The following is a 20021-nucleotide window of genomic DNA, read 5'->3' on the forward strand; positions in this document are numbered from 1 at the left end:
TTATTTTAGAGATTTTTCAATTTCAGTTTAGAGAAGCTCTCATTGTTTTAAATTATACCTTCTCTTCAGTCTAATGACGGGTATTGTGCAGCATTGTCTTTGGAGCTTGCTCCTGAAGAGATTTGTTCCTGGAAAGATTTATACCTCGAGAGATTTGTAATGATTTGTTCTCAGATATAGGAATTAACTTTCTCAGTTTTCTTCCTTTAGTCTCGTCTTAAGAAAATGAAACATAACATAAATAAAACCTGTGTAATCTTCACTTCAGAACTGTGAGTACAGATGGGCTGAGTACAGAGGATCTACTGTATACTTTGATAAAACACAGTGGACCAACACCAGCAGATGACATGTCTCTCCAAACCATCACTGATTGGTGGAAACTTCACACTAGACCTCAAGCAGTTTGTACTGTGTGTCTCTCCACTCTTCCTCCAGACTCTGATCCCTTGATTTCCACATGAAATGTAAAATTTACTGATGATCAGTGATGGTTTGGAGAAACATGTCATCTGCTGGTGTTGATCCACTGTGTTTTATTATCAAGTCTAAAGTCAGTGCAGTTAAGTTTTCCCACAAATTTCTTACAGCACTTCATGCTTCCCTCTGCTACTGACAACTTTTATGGAGATGCGGATTTCATTTTCCAGCAGGACCTGGCACACTGCCCACACTGCCAAAAGTACCAATTGGTCTTATATAATATTCTAATTTTCTGAGACACTGATTTTTGGGTTTTCATTGGCTATAAACTATAATCATCAACAATAAAATAAATAAACGCTTAAAATAGATAGACACACTCTGTGTGTAATACTTCGATATACAGTAACATGAAAATACACATTTTCAACTAAATTATTGAAATGACTGAAACTTTTCAATAATATTCGAATTTAGGATAGGATCTACCTATCACAGCTGAGTAGGAACACCTTACATAAGGGCACGTTTTCTTAAACTAAACAAACTGCTTCTAATGCATGAGTAATTAAAACAGCGCCCCAGGCCAGAGGTTCAGAGCTCTTCTGAGTGATGAGTAATCACTTTACCCAGTGATAAACACTGTCTGTGCTGTCAATATTATTCTGAAAGTAGTGTGGGCGCACCACCGCATGAGCGTGACAGCATGATGCTTTCAGATACTTTTAACTTTTCCGTGTGTTGTTGTTTATGTGCAACTTTACAGATGACGGATCTACTAAAATAGCTGCTGGATCCACACTGGGAGCTTTTAGTTAAACTCAAAACATTCAAATTTATCTCTGTCTCTTCGTTCAGTTAAGTTAGATTGTGATACATTGCCCAATATTGGCCAAATAGCAGATGTTCTACCAGTCAATTGTGGCCAGCATTCTCTTCTACGCTGTGGTGTGCTGGGGAGGCAACATGAAGAGGAGAGATGCATCGCGGTTGGACGAGGTGGTCAGGAGGGCCGGGACAGTGGTTGGAGTGGAGCTGGACACTCTGGTTGCAATAGCTGAGAGAAGGACTTTGGATAAACTGCTTCCTATCATGAACAATGATAGTCACCCACTTCACACCACCATCATGAAGCAGAGGAGTGTGTTCAGCGGCAGACTGCTGTCACAGAGCTGCACAACAGACAGACTCAGAAGATCCTTCATCCCGAGAGCCATCAGACTCTTTAACTCCTCCCATCGGGGACGGGATGCTGCTGCTGACTGAGTTTAACCCAGTCACAACACATGGACATTATTCAACCACTTAATTATTTACATTAACATTTCCCCAACCTCACTTACATTCAAGTACATCTATCTATCTATCTATCTATCTATCTATCTATCTATCTATCTATCTATCTATCTATCTATCTATCTATCTATCTATCTATCTATCTATCTATCTATCTATCTACCATGATACTTATTGTTCCCTATCGTACACCCTGCACAGGGCACTTGGAAACTTCAAATTCAACGTACGTATCATTATTAACGTTTACATCTATCATTATTTTCTTGGTTTTAGTAAGATTGTGATACAGTACCCAAACCTTTACTCTTATTACAGTTTAATTGCTCTTTTTGTCGAGATAGATTCTGATCCAGTAGACATACTTTTACTATAGCACAGTGTCTGCTTTATTAATTGGGTTACATTTGGGATACACTAGCCAATCTTTTAATATTGTACAGTGTCAGTGTCTTTGCTCTTTTAATTGATTTTGCTTGTGATATTATACCAAAGCTCCACTATCTTACCTTTTCTCCTCTTTAAATTGAGTTAGATTGTGATACAGTACTCAAACATTGCCTATGATACAGTTTCTACTCTTTCAATAAATGTAGGTTGACAGAGTGCCCAAACTTTCACTATAGTCCAGTCTTTGCTTTTTTAATATAGTTAGTGTGATACAGTGCCTAAAATTAAAGCTAGTCTGCTGTGTTAGCCAGCATCTAGTGCTTTCCAGTAAATGTGGAAAATAGAAGTCTGTAAAATTACCTGTTTGTACTCGTGCTGCATTATTTATTTCACTACAGTACAGTTTCTGCTTTTAATTGAGTGAGAGTGTGATACAGTACTTGCAATTTCACTATAGTACAGTGTCTTTTTTTTTATTTGAGTAAGATTGTAATACAGTACCTATACTGTTACTATAGTACAGTTTCTGCTCTTTTAGTTGAGTTAGATTGGGAAACATTGCCTAGTATTTCACTATATTACAGTTTTTGCTCATTCAGTTGAGTTTTGTTATACAGTACCCATAATTTTCCTTTAATTGAGTTAGATTGTGTATCCCTAAACTTTCCATGTTTTCTGCTGTTTCTATTGAGTTAGTCCAAACTTCACTCTAATACAGTTTCTTACACCTTTCAATTGAGTTAGATTGTGATACAGTACCTATACTTTTATTTCTGCTTATATTTTTGTTTCTGCTTCTTTAATTGAGTTAGATTGTGTATCACCCAAAGTTTCATAATGTTTATTATGTTTTGCTCTCTATTGAGTTAGATTGTAAAATAATGTCCAAACTTCACTATATTACAGTTTGTGCTCTTTCAGTTGAGTTAGATTGTGAAAGATTACCCAATATATCTCGTTCAATTAAATCAGATTGTTTTACAGTTTCCACACTTTAATTGTAGTACAGTTTCTGCTTCTATTTGAGTAAGACTGTGATACAGTACATATAATATCACTAAAGTGCTATGTTTTTCTTTCTTTTGAGTTAGAAAGTATAACTTTTGTACAGTTTCTGCTTTTATTCAAGTAAGAGAGTGATACCAGTAATTTCCCTATAGTACCTCTCTTTTAATTGAGTTAATTTGTGATGCAGTATGCATAATATTTAAAATATAGTAGTTCCTTTACTATTTTAATTGAGTTAGATTGCATACAGTACACGTACTGTCAATACAGCACAGTTTGTGCTCTGTTAATTGAGTTATATTACAATACAATGCATATACTTTCACTATATTACAGTTTATGTCCTTTTAATTGAGTGAGCTTGTGAAACAGTACCAAAACCTTCACTATAGTACAGTTTTGGTCTTTTAGTTGAGTTTGATTGCCATACGGTACATATATTTTCAATATAGTACAGTGTCTGATCTTTTAATTAATTTAGGTTGTGAACTTTGAATACAATACAGTTTCTCTGACAATTCATGGAAATAAAACTAAAAAAGAGGGTCTACATATTGGAAAAAATGCTTGTTTTATTGAAAACAACACATCAATTAGACGTGAACATCTGTGAAATGGTTCAAAATTAATTTATAAAACACACATTAGAACACCATTAAAGGTATTAAAAAATAGAACTTAAGACTCTTCACACATTGCAAAACAGAACAAATAATTTAGTATTAAATAATGTAAAAAGTTCCGTTTCTCAATAAATAAATAAATACAGAAATAAATAGTCTAATAAATTAACATAATCATAAGTTAAGGAACAAAGATGTCATCAACACGAGACAAAACCAGCGTGTATAAAAAGGTGCAGGATTTGCAGTTTGTGGGTTTTACAGCTCAGAAGTCCGTTCTTTCAGTAAAACCGTGGGACTGATCTCGCTGTGTCCGGATGGGTCCGAGCTGGAGTTTCTGCTGGACACACTGGGAAACTGTACGTCAGGCACTTTGAAGGACACCATAGGGCATGGTCCTTTAACATTGAGGCACACCAGATTCTTCAGCGAGGCGCTGTTCACTATATCGAACCCCACCGTGCCACCGAACGTGCTGGGCATCCAGTACTCAGGGGAGCAGATGGGGTTTCCCAGCAGGCCTTTCAGGGAGAAGGGAGCTCCCATCTCCACCATGGTCTCTCCGAACACAGCCCCGGGCCTGGGCTTCTCCACCAGCAGCCCAGAGTACAGCTCCACCAGCTCCACATCTCCATACAGCTTCTCCAGCTCCGCCGCCAGCTCCTTATCTCCTACAATACAACAACAAACACAGCATTCCGATTTATTCACTAAATCTTGCAGAATTCATTGAGCAATACGTAGATATAGAAAAAGTCCATGGTAGCTAATACAAGACTAATTTTACGTAGTATATAATTCATACTGGATACCACATAGTTCATATTAGTGCACAGTAAAACATTTATTATAGTAGACACTAAATAATTTATTTTTGTATAATGTATAGTTTAAAGCAGATGCTGAATAATTAAAAGGTAGTACCTAATTCATAGTGGATATTGATTATTTTGTAGTAGATACTGAAGAATTCATAATGAATGCTAAATGTTAAATAGTTTATAGCAGATGTTAATACTTATTAATAGTAAAACTAGTACTTTATTCATGCTGGATATTCATTATTCCTTCCTTATTCTGAATAATTAATAAACATGATGGATACTGAATTAATTATTGTTCAAACTGAAAGGTTTATAGTAGATATGCATAATTCTCACTGGATACTGACTTGTTCAAAATAGATAACAAATAATTCATAGTAGATACTGAACAATTTCTAGCAGATTTTGATTCATTCATGATGGATACTGACTTAATTATTCTACAAACTGAATAGGTTATATTAAATACAAAATGATTTAAAGCGGTTCATACTGGATACTGACTAGCTCATAGTTGATACTGAATAATTCACAATACTGAATTCTGACTAAATTATAGTAGATACTTTAGTAGTCTATATGCAATAAAAGGGTTTAGGCATCTACACAGTGACTTGTCTCACCTGTCATGTCTTCGAAGGAAGTGTAGGGCCTTAAACCGAAGCGTTTCCTGTATGCATTAAAAGACTGATAGCGCATCTGTCTGCTGTGCTCCAGAACCTTTGCCGCCATTCCCTGCACTGGAGGAGGCAGATTCCATCCACCAGAAATCTGAAGAAATACAACATACAAGATCAGATAAGTATAATGTTTATAGTCATAATTCATAATGCATTAAATAGTATGTTGCATGATATATAATATATCTATATTTATAGTATAATTCTTAGTATAGTGTATATACTGTGTATCCTATAATTTATATATTAGAACTTGGTACATTTGAACACTCCAATAAATAAAACAATATGTTTATAATGTTATAAAGTGAATGAATGAAGATGAATTGACGATAAATAAATAACTGCTGGACATTAGTAATAAGTAATGAAACAGATGATTGGTGGTACCCACCCTGCCTGCTGTTTGCTTGGTGAAGGCGTCCACCAGGTTGCCGATGCCGTGCTGGGTTACAATGGAGTTGTTGAAGAAGAACTGGGGGTAGGCGTAGACCTGCTGCTGGATGTGGAAGGTGTCGGGCATCAGCGGGTGCCAGTGGTACAGCGTGTTGAACTCGGAGGCGATCCGGTTCTGGTACTGGAACCTCTGGCTGAAGAGCAGCTCCGGGTCAAACTTCAGCTTGAAGTGGTATCCACTCAGGTGCTGGACGTAATCCTCGATCACGATTTTAATGGTCTCGCCTACAGGAGGCAGGAAATATAATGTGATTTTAATTATTATATTGTTACATATTGATACTATGATAATTATTTATATTCTTTGATATAGGAATATCAAAATCTTGATATTCATATAGGATCACTTCACTTCACATATTTTTATTTATGTTGGTACATTTATTTATAAATTTTGTATTTTGTATCAATTGAGTTAATTGCATACAGTACCCATACTTTCACTACATTACAGTCTCTTCTCTTTTAATTGAGTTAGATTCTAATACAGTTGACATACTTTCACTATAATAGTTTTTTGCTCTTTCAATTGAGTTAGATTCACTATAGTACAGTTTCTGCTCCTTTAAATGACCTAAACTGTATTTCTTTCTATTGATTTCTATTGATTAAATACATTAGTTAAACAGCATAGTAGTATCTCAACAACAATACATTTAAATAAGGAAAAAATGTCTAAACTTTTAATGGAAGTTCATGTAAAAATACATTATTTATTTAAGTCATTTTTAATAATTTCTATTGGTCCGTTCTTTGTGAAATTCTGTGAGATTTGCATTATGTCAAAAAGTGTCCTATTACAGTTTATTATTACACTATACACTATCTTACACTATTATTACAGTTACTTTCAGTTCTGACAATATTTTTAAATCCTTTATTAATTGATTACAGTAATCTATTGATAGAAATCAAGATAATTATATACTGAGAAAAATTTATTGACATTAATGGAAGTTCTGGACTCACCAATCAGAATAAGCCGTGTGGTCTGGAAGATGCGCTCATCGTCCCAGTCGGGATGCTCCTCCTTCATGATGTCACAAACACGGTTGTGTTCCCTCAGCCAGATGGTGGCGTACATCATCAGGCCAGGGACCAGACCGAAGGCCTCGTGACCCACAGCGAATCGGTGCACCTCAGGGATGTGAGGAGGGTAATGCATCTCCACCTGAACGTCTTTAACCAGCGGTGGATACACCTCGCCATCCACAACCTGACGGTGCAATGGAAAATCGATTCAGTCAGTACAGTCAGTGAAAAAGACGGTTGTATTTACATTGTGTATGAACATTTCATGGTGAATGGACCAATGAAAATGTTTTTAAAATATTGTAAAAAATAAAATAGAAGCAGTTTTATACCTGAAATTTCAGCTTTCCATCTTTAAAAAGCCTCAGTTTGTGCTGCCTTTCCAGAGATTCTCCATAAATATGACTCAGATCCACCTGAAATTAGACAGAACCACCAGGTGAGTTAAACCAGCACCAAAGAACCTCAGTGTTCACCTTACAATTACCATATTTAACAATAACCGTATGTAGAAGCATGGACGCTGTGGTTCCATCTCATGTCTTTCCATTCTATAGACATGAAATCAAAAATGTTTATCATGGAGTCAAATCTACAACCAAGTTAGTAGTGAGGAGAGTAGTAGAGACCAGAGGTGGAGCAAGACCCATCTACTAATTTCGTAGCCCAGCCTGCCTTCATTGAGTTTACAGTGTAGCCTAAAGGACCTGAAGCAGAGTGCATTTTTCCCCAGTATACCTAATTTCATATATTTCATGTATTTTACTGACAAACCAATTACATTTCCATCAATACTGCCTTTAGCTGACTGGCTAAAAGCTAATTAGCAAGATCAGCCATTAGCTATTTTACACTAGCATTATACTTACAGAAAAAACTGCAAAGAATTTGTACAGAGTGTCTAATAATAACACCACATGATCAATATAATAGTATGGATTATTTAGCTAGTAGCTATTGGTAGCTATCTAACAGCTTGACTACAACTCTCATAGCTACTCCACGTAATACAGACGACTATTCAGGTCCAGCCAGGGCTGCCTGTCAATCACTTAATTTCTGAGTGTAGCTCTGCCTTATTAAGATGATATAACAGAAATGAGTTTTAAAAAATATTTTTGGGAGAAAAAAAACTATTTGTGGGTAAATGAGATAGAAAATGGGTGGATTCAAACATATGAGGATGCGTAGGCATAGTTACGCATCATATTGCAGCTATCAGCTAGTTGTAAATATATATTTATTTTAGATTTAACTGACAGAACTGACAGAAGTGATACTCACTCCATGACCCAGAGATCTGGTGAAGGCGGGTCCTTTCTTTAGGTCGGATTTGAAGAACTGGTGCGTGAAATGCTGGGCGAAGAAAGCGAACATCAGGCTCGTTCCCTGTGGATCCGGAATGAATTTTCTCCTCAGGAGAACCTTCTCCACCACCTGCTTGGCATCCGGAAGGGTCGGAGTTGCTCCGGGGCAGTGCGTGGGCACTGGGGGCAGAGTGCGGGTGTAGTAGGACAGGTTGGAGTAGGCCTCCCAGTTTTTGTAGCCGTAGGCGGCGTTGTACGTTGGTGGGCTGTCGACCAAATTTGCCCTCGCTGCAAATTAATACATTAAAAAAACTGAAGTTAGAAAACAGTGTATTTGAATATGGGTAAGCTGGATCCTTAACTTTTAAATGACTTTTTTAAGCTATAGAACATATTTAAAAAAAAATTAAGTTAAAGTTATTGCATTATTAAAGAAGCCATATGTGAGTTTTATGGATTTGAGGATTTGGAGCCTTCTCTGGTGAGAACGTGTAACTGCACAAAGCATGTGCAAGAAGACTTTTAATGCAGGTTAATGTAAATATATTGCTGTGCTGTTGTTCATATTGTTAATTTAGGAGGAAATACTGACAACAAATGTATAGAGCAACTACATACAACAAACCTACCAGACCACTAAAGAGTGGTTAAAGAAAAATAATAAGCAATAAAAATGTATAAAAAATTCCAGCTCAATATCAGCTTTGCTGGTAACTGGTTTCTTTAGGTGGTCTAAACTGGTCTTAGTCTTACTGATAATACCAATTGTCTAACATGGTATGGCCATCATCTAGTGGAGGCGTACATGTAAGATGATGTGAGGCAAAATAGTCCATAAATAAAGTATTTTTTCCAGATCTTCCTCTTTTTTTACCATTATAAACATTACATATACAGCTCAGAAGGCATGTGCAAGTTCACCTGTTGCTTTAAATAATAAATAAATAACTAAATATGTGTTGATTTCATACAAAATAACCTCAACAATTTATTTATAAAGATTTAAAAAAGTGCAAAGGCAGAATTCACTCTATTTAAACTTAGTAAACTAAATTTAATTCCACTTTTACTGTTTTTTTTCTACTTTCTCTAAAATTTCTAATGTAAAATGTTTATAATTTCTGCAACAATTCAACGTACATGTGAGCACATAGCGCATGATAGCGTCCCTCAGAAAGGAGACGTTGTTGATGATGTTCCACATCCATTTGTAGTGCGTCAGGAAGTGATGCACTGTGTTTGGACTGGGCTTCAGGATGGACCTGATCCTCGTGGAAAGTTCAGCTGGAGACAAAAAAGAGACAAAACCAGCATCAGTGTTAAAAGCTGTATCGTACAGGATAACTGCAGACCAACAGTGGACACAGGACACAGAGGACGACTTACGGGTGGTGCAGTTTTCTCCATAGTACCCTGTTCTGGTGCAGTCACACTCATACGAGTCTGAACCTTTGGACACACACAGTCCGCTGTTCTGGCATGGCTGAGCACAGCAGGGGTCCACTGTAAAAACAGACAAGAAAAGGAGCATGAAGGAAAAAATTACTTTTATACATAAAGGAAGCACAAATTATTTCATATCAAATTAGATCATTTGTACACTACTAATTTACTAATATTATGTATATGAATATATTTCTTCTGCAATATAACAAAGATTGTATTTTGGTAATAAATATTTAGCTTGAGTAGGAAACAATATGTTAGATCTACAATATAATATAATATAATATTTAGTATTCCAATAATGTCTTTTCTACAATATCCTACAAAATTAGATATTTTACTAATAAATGCTTAAAAAGTGGGAATATGTTACTTCTGTAAAATACTATAAAATTATGAAATTTAATAATGAATGCTGATATTTTTTTCTACAATATATGAATTTACGTATTACTATTATTATGATTATTTAAAATCTTAAATATTATAAAGTTTTTTTTTAAGAGAAATGATTTCTACTTATTACATTTCAAATATTAAATATTATAAAAATAAGAATTTTGTAAAAGTGTCTATTTAGGTATTATTAAAGGTTTTTTTTGTAGTAAAACTTATTTAAATTGGTCCAGATAAGATTATTTAGGAAATTAAACGCTATTTTATTTTTATTTTATTTATTATCATTTAGATGGTTTATAAAGTTTTTTTGTAAACTGTTTCCACTAAATATTGTTTTAATATGTAAAAGTATTATATGACGATTTTGTACAATATAAAACAAACTTTAGGTACATTAAATAGATTTTAAGAACATCTAGAAAATGCTAACAAACAAACACACCGCACCGCTGTGCTTTAAAATGTTGTAGAAATAGACGCAATTTAAGGGGGCCAAGCACCCCAGCTATTTGTACAGATTTTTTTCGAGCCTCAGATAAAACTTATTTCTACAATACATTTTTTTAGGTACATTAAATAGATCTTGAGAAAATACAAAAAAAAAACAATACTTAATTAATATAATACCAATATAATAGCAATACAATACTAAGACAATATAATATAATATAATACCAACGTGTTTCTATAATAAATTATAATATTAACATTATTTAGGAAAAGAAACACTATTTTTGCGATTTATAATCATTTTAAATAGTTTAGAAGTCACAAACACATCTAGAAAATGCTAACTAAGAACTACACAGCTGTGTTTTAAAATGCTGTAGAAATAAACGATGCGAGAGTTCAGAAAGTGAGTCTGTTTCTCTAAGTTTTTGAGGCTCAGTTGTTGAACTTACAGCCGGAGCAGGAGAAGATCTGCAGGGTTATCAGCAGGAGCGAGAAGATGCAGACGGTCTGGTTCATTCCTCTCTGATGTCTGGTGTCTGATCTCTGATCTTTGATGTCTGGCTGAAGAGCTGTATCTGCTGGGTGGAGTGTGATCTTTGTGAGGTTCACTGTTTTCTCTCCCTCTCGCTCTCTCTCTTTTATACTCATGAGAAGAGGGAAAGTAAGTGGTGACGTAATAAGCTCGCTCAAATTTCTGGTATGTCGACAGGAGACCACGACGTCACAGGCCAGCCCCCTTGTATCCTCCCCCACACTGTCTGTGTTTACACTAACACACATCCCCCCCTGCTGAACATGTGATGATGCTGAAGATGATGATAGTGATGATGCTGAATGTGATGGTGATGATAAAAAGAAGGAGGAGGAGAAGGAAGAAGAAGTCATAATAATACTAATATTATAATAACACATGGTGGTAGTGGTGACTAAAAGTCAAAGTTTCCACATTTACTTCAATTTAATAGGAATTAAGGGATATATAGGCACTGTGTATATTGGGGGGTTGCGCCACCCTGTGGTGAAAAGTTTGTACAATAGCACAGTTAGAGCTGACACACTATTATTATTATATACAAGACCGCACCTTCATATTTAATAGTATTTTTTCTATATTGCAATTGAATACTGAAGTCATCTAGTCTATAAAAGAACACATAAGGAATCATCTAGTAACTTAAAAGTGTCAAACATACCAAAACACAAAAATATGAAGTATTTAGGTGCTATTATCTGGGGTGCTGTTGCAAAACGTGTGGTTTCTGAGGCTGGTAACACTGATGAACTTATCCTGTATAACAGAGGTAACTCTTGGTCTTCCTTCTCTTGGGTGGTCCTGATGAGAGCCAGTTTTATCATAACATTTTTGATGGTCTTTGCCTCTGCACTTAACGATACTTTTAAAATTCTAGATTTTTTTATTTTTTCTGATTTTTTTTTCTTTTCTCAGTTGAGTAGTTTATGTCATAATATGGATTAGAACATTACTCAAATAGGGCTATTCACTATCTATCTGTATTTCTTTTGTATATATATGTCTCCCCGTTTATAATCGAATTCAGCTACTTTATTTAAGCTGCACTCATTGCTGATAGAGATGTTCAAATGCACACACAGCTTGTCTAGACTCTGTAGAGAAGGACCACCAATAGAACAGGACTTGCTATGATGAAAACCTTTTAAAATGGTTCAAGTGTGTGTATGTGTGGGTGTGTGTGTGTGTAAGGGTGTAAAGTTAATGTTGACTTAAGAAACCTGAGTACCAGCTGTAAATCACAGCTCCTCAGCTGGTTTTTATGCCCCTGGTGGTATAAAATAGCTGTATAAAGTGTTTCCTTCGAAAGGTGTAGTGCAGAATGTTTCCTATCATGATATAAAGACTGAGTGGAGGAAAGGTGTAGGTCAATCGGTTTTCCAATTCTTCATATTATATATATATATATATATATATATATATATATTATATTTCTTTTTAACAAAGCATATTTTGTTTGCATGCCTATAACACTCTTAAATCGTATTTAAGTGTGTCTTTCTGTATTTACTTTATACATTTGCACTAAACAATATAAAAATTCTTAAAAGTACACCGCTGTATGTCTCAATTGTGTACTGATTACTAATAGTAACTAGTGTTTGAGTGTGTAGTGTGTAATATAGATAAAATTGTGAAAGTTGATTATACTTATGTGGTTGCAATTATCCTACAACGCAAGGCCAAACAATCTGGACACATCTGGGAAGTACTAGGAAAAATGACCTGATGATACATACTGTATGCATTAGCAATAGTGGTTTTAGAACATGCATATTGTTGCTGTCCAATGAAAAACAAATATTTTTAGTTTACTACATAATTTGAGCACACAAACTATCCCTTACACTGTGCCAAAATTTCTTGATGAATGGACCAATAGAAATACTTCCAAATTACCTGAAATAAACACGTTTTACATTCACTTCCATTGAAAGTTTAGAAGTTTTTTTTTCTCTCCTGTAAAGTTGCTATTTTGGAGATAATTGTTTTTCATTGGACAGTGACGATTTATGTATGTGCATTAATCACCCATAACATTAATACCATCTTCCTAATTCTTTATATTTTGTTTATACAGATAAATCATCATAGATAGATAGATAAATAGATAATAAACAAAAACATAGATAGATCAATGTCATTTAATGCAATGTAATGTTATTTAATGTAATGTAATGGTTTTAATTTAATGGCTCAAAGGATGGTTGTAAGTTTGGACTATTCCTTTAATGGGAGTGTCAGTGATTTTGGGGCGGGGCTAAGGGGGAGGGGCTTAAGTCAGGAGAGTTCTTTCTCTCATTTTTTCTCCAGTCTTGTGAGAGAGCTCTGAGAGGAATGTTAGCTGCTGCTGCTCATGGTTTCATCCTTTCATGAAGGTAAGCTTTTTAAAGGGGTTTTTAGCTGGTAGAATTGTGTGAAATTTGGTAAAAAGTCTGTGTACAGCCACTAGTATGTGTGTATAACATTTTTAGTAGGATTGAATGTAATATAAATGAGTAAAACTCTAGTATATTGCTGCAGTTCAGTTGTTTCACAGTGAAGTTCCCGTTCCCACCTGAGATGGTGCCGCAGTTACATTCTGCACATACTTCCAAAATTCCAAAAACAACCACTTTTTTTCTTTTTAAAAGCTCTGAACCTTGGAGAAACAGGTTTAACCCTTATTATTAAGAGCCTTTTCACAACTTTGGTCCACAGCTTGCTCTTGTATCTCCACTTTGAGAAGAATAAGGACTGTAATTATGCTGAGTTCCGTACTGAACATGCAGCAATTCGCAAGCAGTGTGTTGTACTGTTTCACTGCTCCCTCTGCCTGCAGTGAAACACAGTGAAAAACAGTGAAAACAACAACAATACTCTACATTAAATTTACTTTAATTAACTTCACTGACAATACTGTACAACAACTTTTAGTAGTTATGTAGACTGTTTAAAATTATGTATCTTAGCAGTGGGCCTATAATACTAGAAATAACATTGTTATAAAACACAGTACCACACAACAATTGGACACACCTTCCATACATTCAGTGTTTTTTCTTTATTTCTTTATTTAATCTATTTCTTATTAATTGTATATTAATATATTCAAGACATGAAAACGATTTAGCACCTCCAGGAACTCCTTCCTTCAGGATGCTGAGAAAACTATTCCAGGTGACTCTCCCTCATGAAGATACTGAGATTAAAATTAAAACCAAGAGTGAGCAGATCTGTCCTTAAAGATAAATGTGCTGCTCAGAAGAATCTAAAGTATAAAACTTAATCTGTTTTAAACACTTTCTGTTAAATAACTAATACCACGTGTTCCTGTATAGCTTTAATATCTTCAATATTACACGTACAATGTAAATTTAAAAAATCATAAAAGAAAGAAAAAACGCATTAAATGTGAATGAGAGGTGTGTCCAAACTTTTGACTGGTACTGTACTTTATAAAAACAAAAATACAGTGCAAAGTAAAACCACCAATTTGTCCATCAAATGTCATGGAGGTTGGACTAGTATAATATCCCATGATTTTTGCCATGTTCAGTGGAAGCTAAAGAACACTGCACTGAGCTGTTGGATGTGTGTGAGTGTGTGTGGTCTCCTGCAGATTTGGGGAGTTGGAGATGAGTTGGGATGGCAGTTATCTAACATCCTGGACTCGCTAATAATCTTGCTAAATGCTAATCATATCCTCAAAGCAATGCTTTAAAATCTAGTAGAAAGGTTTTTTTTTCCTGGACAGTTGAGACAGTTACTCCAACAAAAGCAAAAAAAAAACTGTGTGGATTACTTCAACATTATCATCAACTACAGTTTCTGTAAGATACTACAGTATCTCTCTATAGTACTGTAGTTCTGAAGTACTAAAGTTGAGGAGAGTTGATGGTGAACCTTCCCAGGAGTGACCGGCCGATCGAAGTTACTGCAAAAGGGCATGGACAACGTTTCCAAGAGGTCACAAACAAACACAGAAAAGCATCCAAATAACTGCAGGCCTCACTTGCCTCAGTTAAGGTAGTGTTGAAAAATTGGTATTTATGGGAGACTTTTAAGGCAAAAAACACTGCTGGTCTTAAGGAGCACATATGCCAACAAACATTGTTGATCCCCAGAACTTTTGGAATGGCGGTACAAAAGTTTTAACTTTTTGGAAGATGTGTGTCTCGTTGCATCTGGTGTAGAAATAAAACATAATTTCAGAAAAAGGACATCATACAGAGAGTCAAACATGGTGGTGGTAGTTTGCCAGTCTGGGGCTGTTTTGGTGCTTTAGGATCTGGACAAATTTCTATAATTGATGGAACGAACCATAAATTCTGCTCCCTACCAGAAAGTCCTGAAGGAGCATATCCAGCTATCTGTTTGTGACCTCAAGCTCAGGCATACTTGGGTTCTGCAGCAGGACAATGACCAAAGCACACAGACAAGTCCACCTCTGAATGGCTCAAAAAAAAAGAAAGGTTTTGAAGTGGCCTATTCAAAGTCTAATTGAGATGCTGTGGATGATTTTTAACAAGCGGTTCATGCTGGAAAACTCTCTAATGTGTCTGAATTTAAACATTTTTAAAGAAGAGTGGAACAGGTTCCTCCACAGAGATGTGAAAGACTCATCTGCAGTTATCTTGAATGCCTGATTGCAGTTGATTCCACCAAGGGTGACACAACCAAATGAATAGATTTACTTTTTCAAACATAGCTTGATTGGTTTGTATAGTTTTTTTCTTTTAATAAATAAAATGATCATTTAAGAACTGCTTTTGCATTTACTTAGGTTATCTCTGTCTGAAATTTTTTATACAAAAAGCAAAAACTAATGAAATCTGTAGGGAGCAAATTCTTTTTTAAAGCACTGTATTATACACTATGTTAAAAAATATATTGCAACAGGCCTAAACATACAGTAATAATAACTATACAAGTTATAGTTATATAGGTCATATATATATATATATATATATATATATATATATATAGGTCATGTTATACAAGGACCACGATTTTGATTGCATTATCAGTAAACTTTCTATGAGAATTTGTCAATTTACTGCATAATATTTTCTTTTTTTTCCTCTACAGAGCTGACAGATGCTTTCCAGGACAAACATTGAGGGGCTTTTCTGACCCCTAAATGTGTTTCCCCACTGTGATCTCATCATTACTGACAGAATGTCTTCCATTGAACAGTGCATTATAGTAAGTATATAGTATTCCTGATATTTTTCTTGCCTCATAATCTGATCAGCACCTTCTCTGAGTGTGGATTTTTTTTCACTGTAGATTCTGGATTAGACAGTATCAACACTCTCTTAGAATTACAATACTGTTTTGTAGTCCTGATGTCATAATAACAATATTGATTTATTGTACATTATATAAAATAAATGACACTCAAATCAAGCATAACATGAGTGGATCAGATTCAGCAGTGCTGCTGGAGTTTTTAAACACTGTATTCTTCACTCACTCTCCTCCACTCTATTACACACTCCTACCTACAGCTGCTCCACCTTGTAAAGTCCTGAAAAAATGAACAATGGGTATAAAAACAAAGAGCATGTCATAATGTTATGCTTGATCTGTTTTATCATCCAATAAGAATTAGGTATTGTGACAGGCCTACTAATTTGCATTCTATCTTCTATCTGAACAATTTCCTGTGAAGCTGGATGAGTAAAATAGGCAAAGTGCCACTGCTCTTTCCAGTGAATCATTTGTGTGTGTTGATGTCATTCATAGAATCTCCTTTCTTGGTAGAACGAGTTGCTTCAAAGTAGAAAAAATAATCTTGATATTCTTATATGTGAGCGATTATTCATTTTTTAAATTTGTAAACAAGCAGCAACATTTAAAGTGATTTAAAAACGGTTTCAGTTTCAAAGAAAAAAATATTAATTATCATTATTTTTAGCAAAAACACTTTTAAAGGTCAAAATAATTATGTCTTTATCAAATTACGTTTTTTATGATTCTGAATACCTGTGACCGAAATGTGTCCTTATCGTCATCCACTTGCCACTGGGGATGAATGATATGGATGAATAATCTGATATGTGATATCCTGTTTTTGATGTTAGACATGATAAAATAAGATACATTTGTGAATTAATTTAATCTCCTTAAAGGATTTTTAACTTATTCACATTTCAGCTGCATTAGTTTTTCCTAGAGTAAAAATAGTTTCGACTAGCTCTATCTCAATTAAACTCTACCTTGTTCAACATCACTCTACCTCACTCTTCTTCAACCTCACTCTACCTCACTCTTCTTCATTCTATCTTGCTGTACCTCGCTCTGCCTCACTGTATGTCACTGTACTTTATTCAACCTCATTTTTCCTCACTCTGCCCTTCTGTACCCTGCTCTGCCTCATTCTACCTCACTTTTTCTCACTCTAATCTGCTTGACCTTCTTCTACTTCAATCTATCTCACTCTGCCTACCTTTACCTCACACTAATCTGCTTTGAATGCTCTACCTCACTCTATGTCTGACCTTGAAAAAACAGTTTAATTTGTTGATATGTTGTGTGAGTACAGTCTGCAAACTCATGGGTGACATTTCTTTTTCCTTTTTCCTTTTAAAGTGCATTAAGGCATTTTTGACACTTGAATAAATGAGTTCACACCCAGAAACTGCAGAGCTGCGTGAACTTTAAGAAAAAACAGTTTGATTTGTTAGTTGGCTATATCGTGATTTTTTTATATGAAATGAAAATAGCATTAAAAAAACAGACACCTATGCCACAGACCATTTTCTTGAGCCGGATCCGAGGAAACTGATGGAAAATCACGGCCCGACCCGGCCTGAGTTCGGCTCGGGCAGAGAATCTAAACTCTACTTCACAGATTTTCTGCTGCATTTTAGTTCGGGTTTTGCGAAGAAATGAACATAAATACATAAAATTACGGTCATGAATAAAGTAAATAAACATTTTACTAAAGCAGGGTGACAGTCTGTGTGTAACTGCAGTAAGCATTTAAGGTGGGACGGTAACCCAAATAAGAAGCTGGTGAAAAATCTAAATTAAGTTCGGCTTCTAATCCGTTTTTTTAATTTCCCATTTTTGTTTGGATCATCAAATAAAAAACAGAAAATACAAGTCGTTATTGTTTTTTTTGGTATTATATTAAACAACAAAAACCTAAATAATATATATATTTTTTAATTTTCCGATTTTGATTTTCGATTGAATATCAAATGAACGAATGATACACAGATTAATTTTCTCAGTCCAGTTCTGTCACAACACCAAATTATTACTTATTAATTATTATTAGTGCAGGTACCTGTAGTTTAATTCACTAATATATGTGTTGCATGTTGACAGGTAGAGCACCAGTATTCGCACAAGTTCCGAGTGACCGTGGTCAGAGCAGAAAATGTCACTAAAGGAGCGCTCGGCGACCTGTGTAAGTTCAAGCGTTAATTATATATGTTACAGATGTGTAACAATAATGTTTGTTACGGCATCTGATTTGGTATGTTTGGTGTGTGTGTGTGTGTTTGTGCAGTGGACACGCCGGACCCATACGTGGAGCTTTCGATTCCGACCGCTCCAGAGTCGAGAAAACGAACACGACACATAGACAACGACATCCATCCGAAATGGAACGAAACGTTCGAGTTCCTGCTGGACCCCCAACAGGAGAACATGCTGGTGGTGAGCAGATCACACTTAAAATGATTTAGTGATTATAAAAACCAGGACTGGAAACTGGATTCATGGATTTAATGACCAGGGATCTACAGAATGTCTAAGTGATAATATTGACACAGTTAAAAAACTGTGATTTATTAACCGATATGCTTGGTATTTTATGCAGTTAGTTAGTGTTTTTAATTGTTTTGAATTTAAAATATTTTATTTTTGAAATGTGAAAATTACCCACTGGGCTGGTTTCTCAAACAGGGATTAAGCCTAGTCCTAGACTATATTTTCCTTTTAGATGAATGTCTTCATTTAAAATGCTGTGTAGTCCAAGACTAGGCTTAATCACTTATGTCAGAACTAGAGATTCACATAATTTTAACCAAGCTAAATTGAATATTTGGCCAAAGGCTAAATACCAAACATCATAAATTTACCTCAGCAGTGCTACTTTAATCATGAATTTACTTCGTTAGTGCTACTTTAATCATACATTTACCACAGCGGTGCTATTTGAATCTAAAAATTTACCTCATCAGTGCTACTCTAATCAAAAATTTGACTTAATGAATGAAAATTATTAAATAAGTTATTTGTGGTTTGGTATAATATATATTTCGGCCAAACAGCGAAAGTGCTTTTTTGCAATTTTCCAATAAATATTTTTGATACATAATTCTTTACTTTAAACGTAAATAACATAAGACTAAAAACACTGTATAGCATGATCTCAACATGCTATCCAAAGTGTGCAAATCCATTTGTGCTCTCTCAGGACTCTGGCAGCTGATGGCAAACTATAAGAATGGGATAATTCATAATTCAGTGCATCTTTATTTTAAACTTATTGTAAAAACCTAAAAAAAAAAATAACATAACATGGAAAACACTATAGCACAATCTCAACATTATGCTTGATTTCTCCAAAAATGCACTTTATGCACACAATTAAAAAAAAACCCTGCTGATTTTTATCAGACAGTTAGTTGAGTGATATAATGTTCGTGCAGCATAAAGCTGATTTTATCGCAGTACTCCAGTGTGCTCTTTAACATGTTTCTCTCCCTCTTTCTCCTCTCAGATGACGTTAATGGACGCTAACTACGTGATGGATGAAACTCTGGGCACGACGACGTATTCCATCAACAAACTCAAAATAGGGCAGCCTGAGACAGTGGTGATGTCTATCGGCAAGGTATGAACCTGACGTGGTCCTGTGGTACCATGTGACAATATACACCCTGTGGTGGGCCTTTAGGGTTTAAAGGGTTAAAAACCCTGTATAAAGACACTAAAGTTGACAAAGTTGACAAAAGTTTTTTTTCCCCCTTCCCAGTAAATTGTCTATTTTAAAATAGGTTTAAATTAACCCCAAACTAAACAACTTTCTGGTTTAAAAAGTATGTTTATCCAGCTTTTCTTTAACTGAAATAGCAGTAAAAGCATCAGAGCATGCAGAACATGGTGTTTAATAAGTCTGAGCTGCAGTTTAATGAGTTGTGAGTTGGAGT

The 20021-nt window shown here is 35.1% G+C and overlaps 2 protein-coding genes across 2 annotated transcripts in view; one reads left to right on the plus strand and one right to left on the minus strand.

The window, feature by feature from the left end:
• Nucleotides 1-3729: 3729 nt before the first annotated feature.
• ptgs2a (prostaglandin-endoperoxide synthase 2a) lies at nt 3730-10942 on the minus strand. Its single transcript, XM_007245061.4, has 9 exons — nt 10787-10942; nt 9426-9542; nt 9180-9323; nt 8017-8327; nt 7065-7148; nt 6670-6916; nt 5639-5925; nt 5188-5335; nt 3730-4411 (listed from the first exon to the last, which is right to left on the minus strand). The coding sequence occupies exons 1-9, from the start codon at nt 10851-10853 to the stop codon at nt 3999-4001; spliced, it is 1818 nt and encodes a 605-aa protein (XP_007245123.3). The 5' UTR covers nt 10854-10942; the 3' UTR covers nt 3730-3998.
• A 2238-nt stretch (nt 10943-13180) lies between these two features.
• pla2g4aa (phospholipase A2, group IVAa (cytosolic, calcium-dependent)) overlaps nt 13181-20021 on the plus strand; it is a 52010-nt gene continuing 45169 nt past the window's right edge. Inside the window, exons 1-5 of the mRNA XM_022673448.2 lie at nt 13181-13247; nt 15940-16056; nt 18190-18271; nt 18374-18522; nt 19592-19705. Of these exons, the coding sequence (XP_022529169.2) occupies nt 16030-16056; nt 18190-18271; nt 18374-18522; nt 19592-19705 (372 nt within the window). The 5' untranslated portion in view covers nt 13181-13247; nt 15940-16029. The remainder of the gene's footprint in view (nt 13248-15939; nt 16057-18189; nt 18272-18373; nt 18523-19591; nt 19706-20021) is intronic.

This window comes from Astyanax mexicanus, chromosome 18, assembly GCF_023375975.1.
Source record: "Astyanax mexicanus isolate ESR-SI-001 chromosome 18, AstMex3_surface, whole genome shotgun sequence".
NCBI lineage: Eukaryota > Metazoa > Chordata > Actinopteri > Characiformes > Acestrorhamphidae > Astyanax > Astyanax mexicanus.